The sequence below is a fragment of the Castanea sativa genome, chromosome 1 (assembly GCF_040712315.1).
Source record: "Castanea sativa cultivar Marrone di Chiusa Pesio chromosome 1, ASM4071231v1".
Taxonomy (NCBI): Eukaryota; Viridiplantae; Streptophyta; class Magnoliopsida; order Fagales; family Fagaceae; genus Castanea; species Castanea sativa.
In genome coordinates, this window is record NC_134013.1 from 56,897,478 (window position 1) to 56,910,891 (window position 13,414).

At 36.6% G+C, this 13,414-nt stretch overlaps 1 protein-coding gene across 4 annotated transcripts; it reads left to right on the forward strand.

Moving 5' to 3' along the window:
* The first annotated feature begins 139 nt into the window (after positions 1 to 139).
* LOC142606767 (putative caffeoyl-CoA O-methyltransferase At4g26220) lies at positions 140 to 13,167 on the forward strand. 4 transcript variants are annotated; one of them, XM_075778116.1, is made up of 6 exons: positions 140 to 265; positions 2,208 to 2,309; positions 2,413 to 2,492; positions 12,208 to 12,352; positions 12,432 to 12,563; positions 12,675 to 13,167. In XM_075778116.1, the coding sequence occupies exons 2-6, from the start codon at positions 2,241 to 2,243 to the stop codon at positions 12,963 to 12,965; spliced, it is 717 nt and encodes a 238-aa protein (XP_075634231.1). In that variant the 5' UTR covers positions 140 to 265; positions 2,208 to 2,240; the 3' UTR covers positions 12,966 to 13,167. The 4 variants fall into 4 exon arrangements, with proteins under 4 accessions (XP_075634231.1, XP_075634222.1, XP_075634246.1 ...); XM_075778107.1 differs by having other exon boundaries at positions 167 to 265; positions 2,241 to 2,309; XM_075778124.1 differs by having other exon boundaries at positions 186 to 240; positions 2,241 to 2,309.
* Positions 13,168 to 13,414: the final 247 nt, after the last annotated feature.

A 13,414-nucleotide genomic window follows, 5' to 3' on the forward strand; every position in this document is an offset into this window, starting at 1 on the left:
AAAAGAAAGTTAGGGGACCATTGGCCCCATGGTGCAAGAGCGGCTCTGTCAGTGGGTGGAGAGCGGGGACACACACTGACACACTGAGACACACGTCAATGTTTTGCTATGATGATTTGGGTCCTTTTTTTTCTTTTTTAAATATTGTTTTTGGTTATACAGATATATCATAAATCTGTGGTTCCAGAATGGAACTTGAATCATTTTCACTTTTTGCTGGTGCTGGAACTCAGACTCAGGGTGAGTCCTCAACCATTTCCTCCGGGTAATTGCCATCCATCTTTATTGCCAAATTTTAATTTTTAATAAACTTTTATATTCTTCTCAAGCACTCAAACCATTTGGATCGTCGACATTATTTTTTATTGTAAATATTGTTATTGTTTTAATTATGAGTGACAAACCTGATATTATGAGATTGTTTTATAATAATAATGACTATTCCCATGTTATGAGATGGTTTAAAAAAGCCAAGTTACGTATCAAGGTCTATGAGTATGAAAGATCCCATCCATCTCGTGGGAATTGGTAAAAGAAATCTCCTTCTACATCTACATGGTTAATTTTCTTAGCCATTTCAAGACCACTTCTAATTTTTTTTTTTTTTTCTTTAGAAATATTAGAGTTAGGAATCTTTTATAGTTAATGAAATTTAGATGAAGAGGTCATTTTGGATAATTATGAAACCTTAGAGGTTATAATACAAAATTGATAATATAGGGGTTAGTTTGCAATAGACCCAAATCTGGGGAGACTTTTGCATTTTACAATTTAAAGAATATATGAATTTTACATTTATTTTTATTTATTTATTTTGATTATTGAGATCTAGTTTTGATGAAATTTGAATTATGTAAATTATAATAATTAATCACTTATAAATAAAATTAAATAAAAATAACTATTCAATAATTAACTTAAATATTTGAATGATATCCTTTTTGTTTTAGGTCTAGCAAAATGGGTCTCGATGTGACAACCTAATCCAATTTAATTCAATCACTACGAGTTAGGCTCGGTTTTTAAAGTTGTTATGGGTTGAAAATTTCTCAAACAAGAGAAGTTGAGTTAGGTTGAAAAATACCAACCATAATCCAACCTGACTTATACACAACCTAGCCAAACATGCCATTAGACTACAAGGTGCTTGGTAATTTTTTTGCCTAAATTACAAATTGCACCTTCTAACTTTGCTCAAAATTCAAGCAAGTCTTATAACTTTGTGAGTTGGGCTCAAACCATCAACTATAGGCAAAGCACAAACCCAATGAACTTCCTTTATTGTTACTTTTGTTGACCCTGTTCCCCTTGCTAGTACGTCAAGATGGCTAGAGCTCTAACAAAGTGTCCTAGGAAAAATAAATAAATTTGATTATTTCAGTCCTCCAACCTCCAAAATGACACTGTTTTAAAAAAAGAAACTTAAAAAAACTTTTTGAAAATTCATATAAAGAAGAAAATTTTGAAATTTTGAAAAAACCAAGGAAGTCAGTACCGTACTGGAAGCTGTACCAGTTTGGCTAACGGTACGATATATTTCGGATACCGGTGTTCCGTTTCGGGTTTACCGCTATTTTATATACATACATATATATATATATACACACACACACACCAAAATCTCTAAAACCATGTTTATAAACATATAATATTTCACTTATATTATAGTAAATATAAAAGTTTATCATAAAACATTACCTCAATTCAGAACAAATTATTCATAATTTTAGACTTTAGTATTAATTAAAAGAAAAAAAAAACACAATATAAAAAATAGAAAGCTTAGTTGTTCATTGCATACTAAGAAAACAAATAATACTAATAAGTTAATGTAAATAAGTTACCATTATGCCCTTACAAAAATTCAAAAATTACAAAACTAAAAAAAAAAAAAAAGTTTTTTTCTGTACCGGCCGGTATTGCCTGAAATTGGCCGGTATGGCCGGTATTTTTTCCGGTATAATATAGAAGTATACCGGTACCAGTGCACTGGCCGGTACGGTATGTACGGGCCGGTACCGGTACGGTATCGACCACCCTGGAAAAAACCTAAACCAAAATCTTTTTCATAATTGAGAGACTATGATTTTTCATATGCGTGTCTTCTTTTAGCATGAATGTGGAGTACTATAGTAGACAAGTTTTAGCAAAAAAAATTGTAAATACTGTTGAGAAAAGTTATTATACTAGCAACTTTTTTTCCTTAGGAATGTCATAATTTCTTGTGCACGTGGATATAGATGGAGAACACAAAAAAGCAAGGAAATCTGGTAAACCTTTCAATTTTGCAGAGTGAGGAGTTATATGAGGTACTATCTATTATCTTCTTGACATTTTTTCTTGAGTTAAGCTGTATAGTTTCTTTTTAAGTCAGTGACGTTCGTTCAATCTAATTTTTCATTAATCTGGCAGTACATTCTGGCCACTAGTGTGTACCCACGAGAACCAGAGCCTCTTAAGGAGCTGAGGAAAGTTACTGCAACCCAACCAATGTAATAGTTCTTTCTATCTTAAACTACGCTAAACCACCAAATATCTCTCTCTCTCTCTCTCTCTCTCTCCATTTTCTTTAGTCTCCACATGATTCACATCAAAATCATTTAGAGATTGTTTGAAAGCATTGTTGATATGAAGTAATGGGCTTTCAACTTTTCCTTGCATTTGTACCTGATGAGAATACGTACGAAATTCCCAGACCTATGAGATGCAAAAATAGAGAAAAAAAATATACGCTAAAGAAAAATAATCATATACAAGACAGTATTTACGTAGTTCGGTAATTTGCTTACATCCACGGAGTTGTAGAGATTTCACTATTCTCAGGGGTAAAATACAGATTGCAGCAGTATAGTTTTCTCTCTTAAAAACTACAACAAACCCTAATCTCCAAAAACAACAGTTTTTTACATTCAAGTCTCCGCTTCATGGACTAAGCCTCAGAAAATCTCCCATTAAATATTGTAACAATATTATTTCAATATTATTTCGGGTCATGTCATAATCTGAATCAAACATAACTAAACTCCACAAAGCCCAACAAATCTCCCACTTGAAGACTAGTTCAATCACCAACATCAATCACAATCCTCCAAAGACAATCCATCATCATTGCAACTCGTCCGCCTATTCTCAAGCTAGAAGACCAATTGAAGCTGCACATGGCTTTAGCTTCTCAATAGTAACACCCTTAGTCAAACATGTTTGTCTAGTTCTTAGATCCAAAAAAATCTTTTCAAGTATTACCAATTTATATTTAACAAGGTAATGGATAAAATGGTATCTCATCTGTATATGCTTCAACTTTGAATGAAAAACCGAATTTTTAGCAAGAAAAATTACACTCTGACTATCAATGTGTAGAATGCCCAACTCCTGCTTCTTACCTAATTCATCCAAGAAGTTATGCCAAATCATCTCCTTTCCAGCTTCAATTGCTGCAACATACTCAGCTTCTGTAGTAGACAAAGCAACAATCTTTTGTAGTTTTGAATCCCAAGATATAGTTGTACCACCCAAAGTAAATACAAACTCAGTAGTACTCTTTCTACTAGCAATATTACCTGCTAAAGCATCTACATAACCCTACAGTTTCAAACTTGCACCTATGAAGCAAAGACATGTATCTGTTGAGCCTCTCAGATACTTCAAAATCAATTTGACTGTCTTCCAATGCTACTTTCCTGGCCTACTCATGTATCTACTCACAACTCCCATTGCATGTGCAATGTCTGGGCTTGTACACACCATAACATATATCAAGCTGCCAATAGCTGAGGCATAGGGTACCTTGCTCATATGACCCCTTTCTTTTTTTGTCTTCGGTGACTGTTCTTTACTTAGTTTGAAATGACTACCCAAGGGTGTGCTCACTGGTTTAGTTTGATTCATGTTGAACCTACTGAGAATCTTCTTTACATATTCTGCCTGTGAAAACTTCAATGTACCATTAGCATTGTCCCTAATGATTTTCATACCAAGGATTTGTTTTGCAGCATCCTTCATTGCAAACTGTTTTGACAATTGCTTCTTTAAATTATTAATCTCCCCAATATTAGACTCTGCAATGAGTATATCATCCACATACAGCAGTAAAATGATATAAGAATTGTCGAAGAACTTAACATATCAACAGTGTTCAACTTCACATCTCTTGAACCCAGTACTATTCATAAAACTATCAAATTTCTTATACCACTGTCTTGGAGCTTGCTTTAGGCCATACAAGCTCTTTCTCAGTTTGCAGACCAGACTCTCTTGTTCCTGAACAATAAACCCTTCTGGTTGACTCATGTAAATGTCTTCCTCCAAGTCACCACGAAGGAATGTTGTCTTCACATCTAACTACTCAAGATGTAGATTCTCTATAGCTACCATTCCTAGTACCGGTCTAATTATTGACATCTTCACAATTGGAGAAAATATTTCTGAGTAATGTCCTTCTTCTGCTGGAACCCTTGGACAACTAATTTGGCTTTGTAGCGTTTGACCATCATGCTCATTTGTTATTCTGTATACCCATTTGTTGTGCAAAGCTTTTTTTTCTTTTGGCAATTCAGTCAATTCCCATGTCTGATTCCCCAACAAGGAATCCATCTCATCTTTCATGGCTAACTCCCAATTGCTTGAATTTTCATCTTGCAAGGCTTCATCATAACACTTTGGCTCACCACTATCAATCAACAAGAGATAATTCAGAGTGAGTGAATAACGCTGTGGAGATTTAGTGATCCTGGGAGATCTACAAACTTTAGGTACAGGTGTACTTTAATCTACCTGTGAATTTACATTCTCATTTTCTTCTTCACCCCCTTTTTAGATAGTATTTTCAGTCAATTCATCTAAGTTGACAAACTCAAATTTCTTTTCATCTATCTTTGTAATATCTGGCACTACAGTTGATCTGTCCTTGTACATAACTTGTTCATTAAATATCACATTTCTACTTCTGATAATTTTTCGATTTTGTTTATCCTAAAACTGATAGCCAAATTTCTCGTCACCATAGCCAATAAAAAAACATATTTTAGACTTTGCATCAAGTTTACCATGAGCATCAGAATCAATATGAACATAAGAAACACAACTAAAAACTTTTAAATGGTAAAACTTTACCTTTTTACCACTTCAAACCTTTTCAGAAATTTTGAACTCCATGGGAATTGATGGTCCTCGGTTTATCAGGTAAACTATAGTACTAACAGAATCAGCCTAGAAAGTTTTTGGTAATCCAGCATGCAACCTCATACTCCTAGCACGCTCATTAAGAATTTTGTTCATGCGCTCAGCCATACTATTCTATTGTGGTGTACCAGGAATGGTATTCTCTATCCTAATTCCATGTACAACACAATACTCATTGAACCCTCCATCCATGTACTCTCTTCCACTGTCTGACCTCAAACATTTTACTTTCAAATCTGTTTGTCTCAACCATGGCTTTTCACTTCTTAAGAGTCTCAAATACATCATGATGATGCGAAGAAAATCAATAGGTTGGATACTTCGGACTTGAACGGACTACTTGCTCTCTCGATGGTTTGAAAAAGAAAAAGAAAAAAAAAGAAATCAAAGGTGACTCGGGGTCGCCGGCCAAGAACCCTCCGATGACAAAGTTAGTTTTCTCTCTATATTTTTGGAGTTCTAACTTTTTTGGAAGAAGTAAAAACGTACCTTTGTTTTGTCTGAATGAACGTTTATATAGTGTCCTAAGAACAGTTATCAAACTTGTAACCTCCCCTAGATTTGAGGAGGTGTGAAGGTTCAGAGATAACTTCCATAACTGCTTGGGAGTTACATATTTCTCACCTAACTATTGTTGGAAGTTATGCGTGTAATAAGAAGTTGTACTACACGCTCAGGAATTTTCCTGAGTGTCCTGGGTTCGTCCAGGGATCCTCGTCCTGAGGATATCCAGCTGAGCGTACCTCGCGTCCTAGGGGGATCTTCCTTTATGGACGACTCTTTCCATGGACGAGATTCACGACGACCCTGGACGACATGGCAGGGTTCTTGTGAAACTTGACCACACAAAACCTCATCCAAACATCTCCCTCCATGGACGAGCTTCTTGGACGAGGTTCTGATAGCCTTTGAATGTTTGGTCTTGCCCTGGACGACCTCCATGGATGATTATTGGAGTTTATCCCCATCACGTCAGATTTATTTTTCAGGAAATAAACACATACCTTTCTGCTTAAGTCATCAATGAAAGTGATGTAGTACTTTGAACCTCCAAGGGATGCAACTGGAGAAGGCCCCCATAAATCAGTGTGCACTAACTCCAATTTTCCAGCCTTCGGTGTCTTGCCAGTTTTCAAGAAGCTTACCTTTTTCTGCTTTCCTAAGATGCAGCTTTCCCACATGTCAAGATTAATAGACTTCAGTTCTGGTAGTTTCCTTTTTTACAATAGTATCTTCATCCCTTTTTCACTCATGTGACCAAGTCTGCGGTGCAATAAACTTACATTAGTACTTGCTTCAGCAACTGCAATTGTGTCTCTTGGACTTGAGGTCATATATAGAGTACCAGAGCCAATACCATGACTCTCTTTGTAACCTTCTAGGTACCACCAACAAATAGTATTGCATGCCCTTCATCATCAAGTTGTCCTACAAAAATCAGATTCCTCCTCAGGTCAGGAATATGTTGAACCTTCTGCAATAACCAAACAGACCCATTAGGCAATATAATCCGAACATCTCCCATACCCATAACGTCCAAGGCTTCTCCATTAGCCAAATACACCTTACCAAAATCACCTTCAACATAGTTTAGTATGATTTCTTAGTGTGAAGTGGTATGAAACAAAGCTCCTGAGTCCAAAACCTAATCATCAAATGGATTATCTACAGGAAGAAGCAGCGCATCCTGTACCTCATCTGTTACGACAGTAGCAGAATCATCATCATTCTTCTTCTTAGGGCTTTTGCAGTGCCTCTCAAAGTGGCTAGCTTTGCCACAGTTCCAACACTGTACCTGTTGGCCAGATCTAGATTTACTTCTGTTTCGGTTGAAATTTCTGGATTTTGATCTGCCCTAATTTGAATTTCTGTCATTACCTCTACCTCTTTACTCAAGGTTTAGGGCAAAACCAGACCCAGAGGTTTTGCCTGCATCTCTTTCGCGAATCTCCTCAGCCAGAACTGAATCTCGTATGTCATTATACGTTAGCTTTTCTTTTCCAGTAGAATTGCTCATTGCCATTCTCATAGCCTCCCAACAGTTTGGCAACGAAGTCAAAACGATCAGTGTATGGATCTCATCATCAAAATCAATTTCTACAGATGACAGTTGATTTGTGATGATGTTAAATTCATTCAGATGTTGTGCTACTGATGCATTCTCTGTCATCTTCAAATTGAATAGTTTCTTCATCAGATGCATCTTGTTGTTTGCTGACGACTTTTCATACATACCAGACCAAGCCTTTATTAGATCTGTCGTGGTCTTCTCCTTCACAACATTGTGTGCAACAAACCTTGACAGATTTGATCTGGTAACTTCCAATACCTGTCTGTCAAGAAGAGTCCATTCATCATATTTCATAGTTGCAGGTTTCTCCCCAAAAAGTGGCAGGTGCAACTTCTTCCCATAGAGGTAGTCCTCGATTTGCATCCTCCAGTATCCAAAGTTTGTGCCATCAAATTTTTCTATTCCAGACGCCTTTCCTATTTCCTCTGCCATTGCTCCCACTCAAACCTAACCCTAGGCTCTGATACCAATTGATAGGAATATGTACGAAATTCCCAGACCTGTGAGATGCAAAAATAGAAGAAAAAAAATATACACAAAAAAAAAATAATCATACACAAGATAGTATTTACGTGGTTCGACAATTTGCCTACGTCCCCGGAGTTGCAGGAATTTCACTATTCTCAGGGGAAAAATACTGAGTATGGCAGTATAGTTTTCTCTCTCAAAAACTACAACAAACCCTAATCTCTAAAATAACAGTTTTTTATATCCTATGCACAAGAAATCTCCCATTAAAAACTGTAAAAATATTATTTCGGGTCGGGTCATAATTCGGATCAAATATAACTAGGCTCCACAAAGCCCAACAGTACCAACAATGTCACAAGGGATATGTTATGGTTACCACGACCATGTCCTCTTCCGCGTTTGCCTCAAGGTGCTAGGTGGCCGAGAATATAGAACAACGCACGCACACAGTAAACTTACTTAACACAATGGGTTTGTTTTGAGGACAACCTAACCTCCACAATGTTTTAGCTTAAAATTCACATCCCATTCTTTATTCATTCAGCCATCTATAAAGGCTTACATCAAAACATGATAAATTTTGTTCCTAAAAGATAACAACGATAACGAGTAGCTTATCACAAAGTTCAAACAACCAAATGATAAACCCAACGATCCTAAGCGATAAATGATAAACCCAACAATCCTAAGTGATAAACCTCACTAGATAAGGTAATTTATTTGATAAGATAATCCTAAGAGATAGATGATAAAAGAGATAGATGATAATAATCCCAAGCTTATCCTGTAAACGGTCTCGAGTTGACTCAGCAGACTTAGCTCACTACCCATGCATGAGTTAAGTGCAGTGTTACATAACAGTATACAATTTTTTGTTGGCTGCTCCGAGGGAATTAAGACCTCCAAATTCGATATAATTAACTATTTTGGGAGTCTAGTCCTCTGAGTTAGACTAACTAACAATTTATAACTTAAAAAATCATGACTATACTTCTTGTCAAAATCTAAATTTGTAGGAAACATACTTCCATTTGGATAAAAGATAAATAATAACTTCCATTTTGGATCAGGATGAATCATGATTATTTTTACCCGAGGGAATCAATAAACATATCTATCATTATTCACCTAATACTAACTAAAATAAATTAGAATCATAACATTCGGCCCCTCTAAAAGACACTCTTGTCCTCATGGTTCTTTTGTCTTCTTTTGCCTCGAAGTACCTTTCTTTGGTTTCTTACATGTTGTCTTTTTTGGATTCGATCAACCTCCTTTTCTTGAATCCTTCATGCCTTTTATTTTTGATAAGTAACAAAGAAATTTTATAGAAACACACAACTCAGTACATAAGAAATGTACAAAAAGGCAAAATACTAAGAAACCAAATTACAATGATCTAATAACACAGGAAGAAAAATACATGAAAAAGATGGTAAAACAAGACACCACTCGAGAAGAGTAAAAAAGAAGAAAGACTCAAGCTCAATCATGAACCGTTCACGACCCTCAAAGCTTCTAGAATTTCGTTCCCGCCAGTTACACCACATCAAACAGTGCGGCACAAGCCTCCAAATAACTACATTACGATGACGCCTGAATTTGCATGTCCAACAATCCAACAAATCCACTACCCTCTGAGGCATCACCCAACAAACACCAAACAAGCTAAAGATCATACTCCACATCTCAAAGGCTATAGGACAGTGAAGGAGGAGATGATCTACAGATTCCCTACACCTTTTGCACATAAAACACCACTCAAGGATAACAAAATGCCTCTTTCGAAGGTTGTCTATAGTTAGAATCTTGCTTAAGGCCGCAGTCCAAGAGAAAAAGCTACCCAAGGAGGAACCTTCGATTGCCACACCATTTTCCAAGGGAAAGAGCTGCCAGTAGAAGGGGAAATAGAATGGTAATACCCACTCACCTTAAAACCTCATCTGCTGGCTGGCATCCAACAAAGAATGTCAGAACCAAGACCCCGCACCTTTGTGGAGTAGATCAAAACCATAAACAAATCCAAAGATTGTGACTCTTGGTCATTCACTAAACGACGAAACTGAATGTCCCAAAAAACTCTCCCATTTACAAAGCACATAACCTCAGAGACCAAAGCATCGCTTGTCCTACTGATATTAAATAGATCTGGAAACACCTCCTTAAGAGGACGATCCCTACACCATACATCATCCCAAAACTTCACACGAGTTCCATCACCCACTTCATACCGAATGAACTTGGAAAAATTCCCCCAGCCACTCTGAATGAACTTCCACAAACAAACAGCATAAGCCTCAGACACAGATTTTGTGCACCAACCACCCCACTCATTCTCATACTTCACCCCAATGACCCTCCTCCAAAGGGCATCATTCTCCAAACCATAGCACCACAACCATTTGGCTAATAAGGCAGAGTTAAACCTTCTCAAACACCTGATGCCAATCCCTCCATTCTTCACTAGCATACATATCTTAGAACAATTTGCTAAGTGAATTTTATGCTCATCCCCCATACCAGTCCAAAGGAAATCCCTTTGTAATTTCTCCATCCTCTTAGCCACCTTGTCTGGGATAGGGAAAAGAGAAAGGAAATACGTAGATAAGCTAGAGAGAGTACTCTTAATGAGGGTAACCTTACCCCCCTTAGATAAATACAACCTCTTCCAACCAGCTAGCCTTCGCTCCATCTTCTCCAAAATAGGATTCCAAATCGTCTTATCTTTAAAAGAAGCACCCAACGAGAGACCTAAATATTTTAGCGGAGCTGACTTCCTACAGCCCAAAATCTCCACTAGCTCATGAAGATTAGGCACATCCCCAACTAGAATCAATTCAGACTTTCCTAAATTAATTTTTAGGCCAGACATCTTCTCAAATCTAGAGAGAATCCCACGCAAGGCTGTTATATGATTACTATCAGCATCACAGAAAACAAGAGTATCATCCGCAAACAAAAGGTGAGACACCGTCATTAAGGAACCAGTCACATTCCCCACTGTGAAGCCCGAAAACTGCCATGCTGCAATAGTTGCAACCAACATACGGCTCAATGCCTCCATGATAATATCAAAGAGAAAAGGGGATAAACGGTCACCTTGTCGAAGTCCTCTAGAACTTCCAAAGAAGGCAGAAGGGCTACCATTGATCAAAATGGAGAATTTAACAGTTGATACACAACACAGGATCCACCTTCTCCACTTTTTAGAAAAGCCACACTGCTGTAACAGAAACATGAGAAACTCCCAATTCACATGATCATATGCTTTCTCAATATCCAGTTTGCACAGCACCCTCGGAACCCCTATCTTCAATCGATTGTCTAAACACTCAGAAGCAATAAGAACAGAATCTAAAATCTGTCTACCTTTCACAAAGGCATTCTGAGATTCAGAAATAAGGTTGTGAACCACCCTACGCATTCGATTGGCTAACACCTTAGCAATAATCTTGTACACCCCTCCCACCAAACTAATAGGCCAAAAGTCTTTGACATCTACAGCATCAGTTTTCTTAGGAATAAGAGCAAGAAAAGTAGTATTGAGGCTCTTTTCAAACACAGTTTTCCACATGCATTTAATTTTCATTTGTTGGAACTTTTTGTTTTGTTTTGTAATGATACTTCATACTTGTCCATCCTTTTAAGGCATGTTCTTTAATTTTTAGTCGCAATGACTTGGCAATCCTTTTGGAACTATAGTTTTCCTCCCTTTGTATTACCAGTCTTTTGTGATCCTCCATTGCCACAATGCCTTTTATGGTTGGCCTTTGCATGAGCTTGTAAGTTCTCTCCTTCTCTGTGCAATGGAGACAGCATGGTGAACTTTTTGAATAATTCAGATCTCTCCATAATCTATCTCAACTGCAACTAAATAGAGATGATTGAGCAAAATTTTTGCTACAACTACTTCATTCCCTTATCAGTAAATGGTTCTAATCAAGATTTTGAATTTCGTTCCAGAGGCTGTTTTAAATTGACTATGGGAATGGAAAATTTCAATGTGGGTGTGTTTTGGTGCACCGTTTCAGGGTTATGCACCAAATCTCTAAGTTAGACTAGCAAACCATTTGTCACTTGGAAATCATGACAATACTTTATTTTTTGTCAGCATATGAATTTATACTTGACAAACTTTCAATTGGATAAAAATTAAATACTAACTTCAATTAAAATTAATCCTAATTCAAACAAATCCAACTAATTGAAATCCAAACTATTTCATTTAAACCAATAAAACATATCTTTATTATTGGGGACTCTTGGGTGCTAGATAGCCCATAGACTGCTATTTTTGATTCCACACGGCTAGTGGTAGTTACTTTGCTAGCTTTTGATAAAGTTGAGTTTTTCTATGCTGGACTAATTTGTAGCTAATCTATAATATTTCCATTTGTACCCAAAAAAACAAAGATAGTGGGAACTCTGGGTTATACTTTCATGTGATTGCTTCTAACAGGTTGAGTAACAAATATCTTGTCCAGGGCATACTTGGCTATATCACCAGATGCAGGTCAGCTAATTGCCATGTTCTTGAAGATAGTGAATGCAAAGAAGACAATTGAAATTGGGGTTTTTACAGGATACTCTCTTCTCCTCACGGCCCTTACAATTCCTGATGATGGCAAGGTACGCAAACCACTCATCATCAATATGTATGTTACATTTTCTTCGCAAAATCCTTATGCCTTGTAATGCCTAATTGCAGATTACAGCCATAGATGTTGATCGAACAAAATATGAGATAGGATTGCCAATTATACAAAAAACGGGGGTTGGGCATAAAATTAACTTTATTGAGTCACAAGCTTTACCAGTTCTTGATGAACTTATACAAGATGTAAGCTTTATAAGTGCTTGCTCTTTCTAAGTTTCCCTAGAAAAATGTTCTAGTTTTCATGATCACTTTTCAAGAATTGGAATGTTTAACTCTATATATTTTACATTGCAGCCAAAGAATGAAGGGAGTTTTGACTTTGCTTTTGTTGATGCTGACAAAGTTAATTATTGGAAATACCATGAGAGGATGATGAAATTGGTTAAGGTTGGAGGGATAATTATCTATGATAACACACTGTGGAGAGGATATGTTGCTTTGCCTGAAGAGGATGTCCCAGAAAAGCAAAGAGCTTCGAGGCAGTCTGTCATTGAGTTTAATAACTCCATCTCTGCTGACCATCGTGTTGAAATATCTCATGCTTCAGTGGGTGATGGCGTCCTGATCTGCAGGCGAATTTGCTAAGTATTCACTCAGTTGTATAGTCTTAACTGAATTTTTATATCATTGAAATCTATATTGTATAGTCTTAACTGATTGTGCTTGGAGTGTTTGTATGCATTTGTTTGTGGGTCACATAGTGTCAAGTTTGCATATATTGAAAGAGAGTATTTGTATTCATGTGTATCGTCAACTTATTTTTTTTAAGCTTGGTTTTTGTTGCTTTATTTTTCCCTACCTCCTTAATCTTCCCCAAACCTGCTTTTCTCAAAAACTTGTTTTGTTTTTTCTATTTTTATATGGTTAGAAAGTTGTTTTGTTTTGTTTTGTTTTTGTTTTTGTTTTTTTTTTAAACCTATGTCATTCTTAGGGGAGTTGTTGCTCTTCCTAGGGGGTGTTGTCTCTATTTCTATAGAGCTTGCTTTTTGGTTTTCTTAATTTTCTATTTTCTCTTGACCTCTATTGAGTATGTT

Excerpts from the sequence above, each read along its gene's own strand:
- LOC142606767 (XM_075778116.1), top strand. The coding sequence starts at position 2,241 with ATGGAGAACACAAAAAAGCAAGGAAATCTGGTAAACCTTTCAATTTTG. Across the intron at positions 2,310-2,412 it reads AGAGTGAGGAGTTATATGAG|TACATTCTGGCCACTAGTGT; the intron begins GTACTATCTATT and ends TTAATCTGGCAG. Across the intron at positions 12,564-12,674 it reads TTGATGAACTTATACAAGAT|CCAAAGAATGAAGGGAGTTT; the intron begins GTAAGCTTTATA and ends TTTACATTGCAG.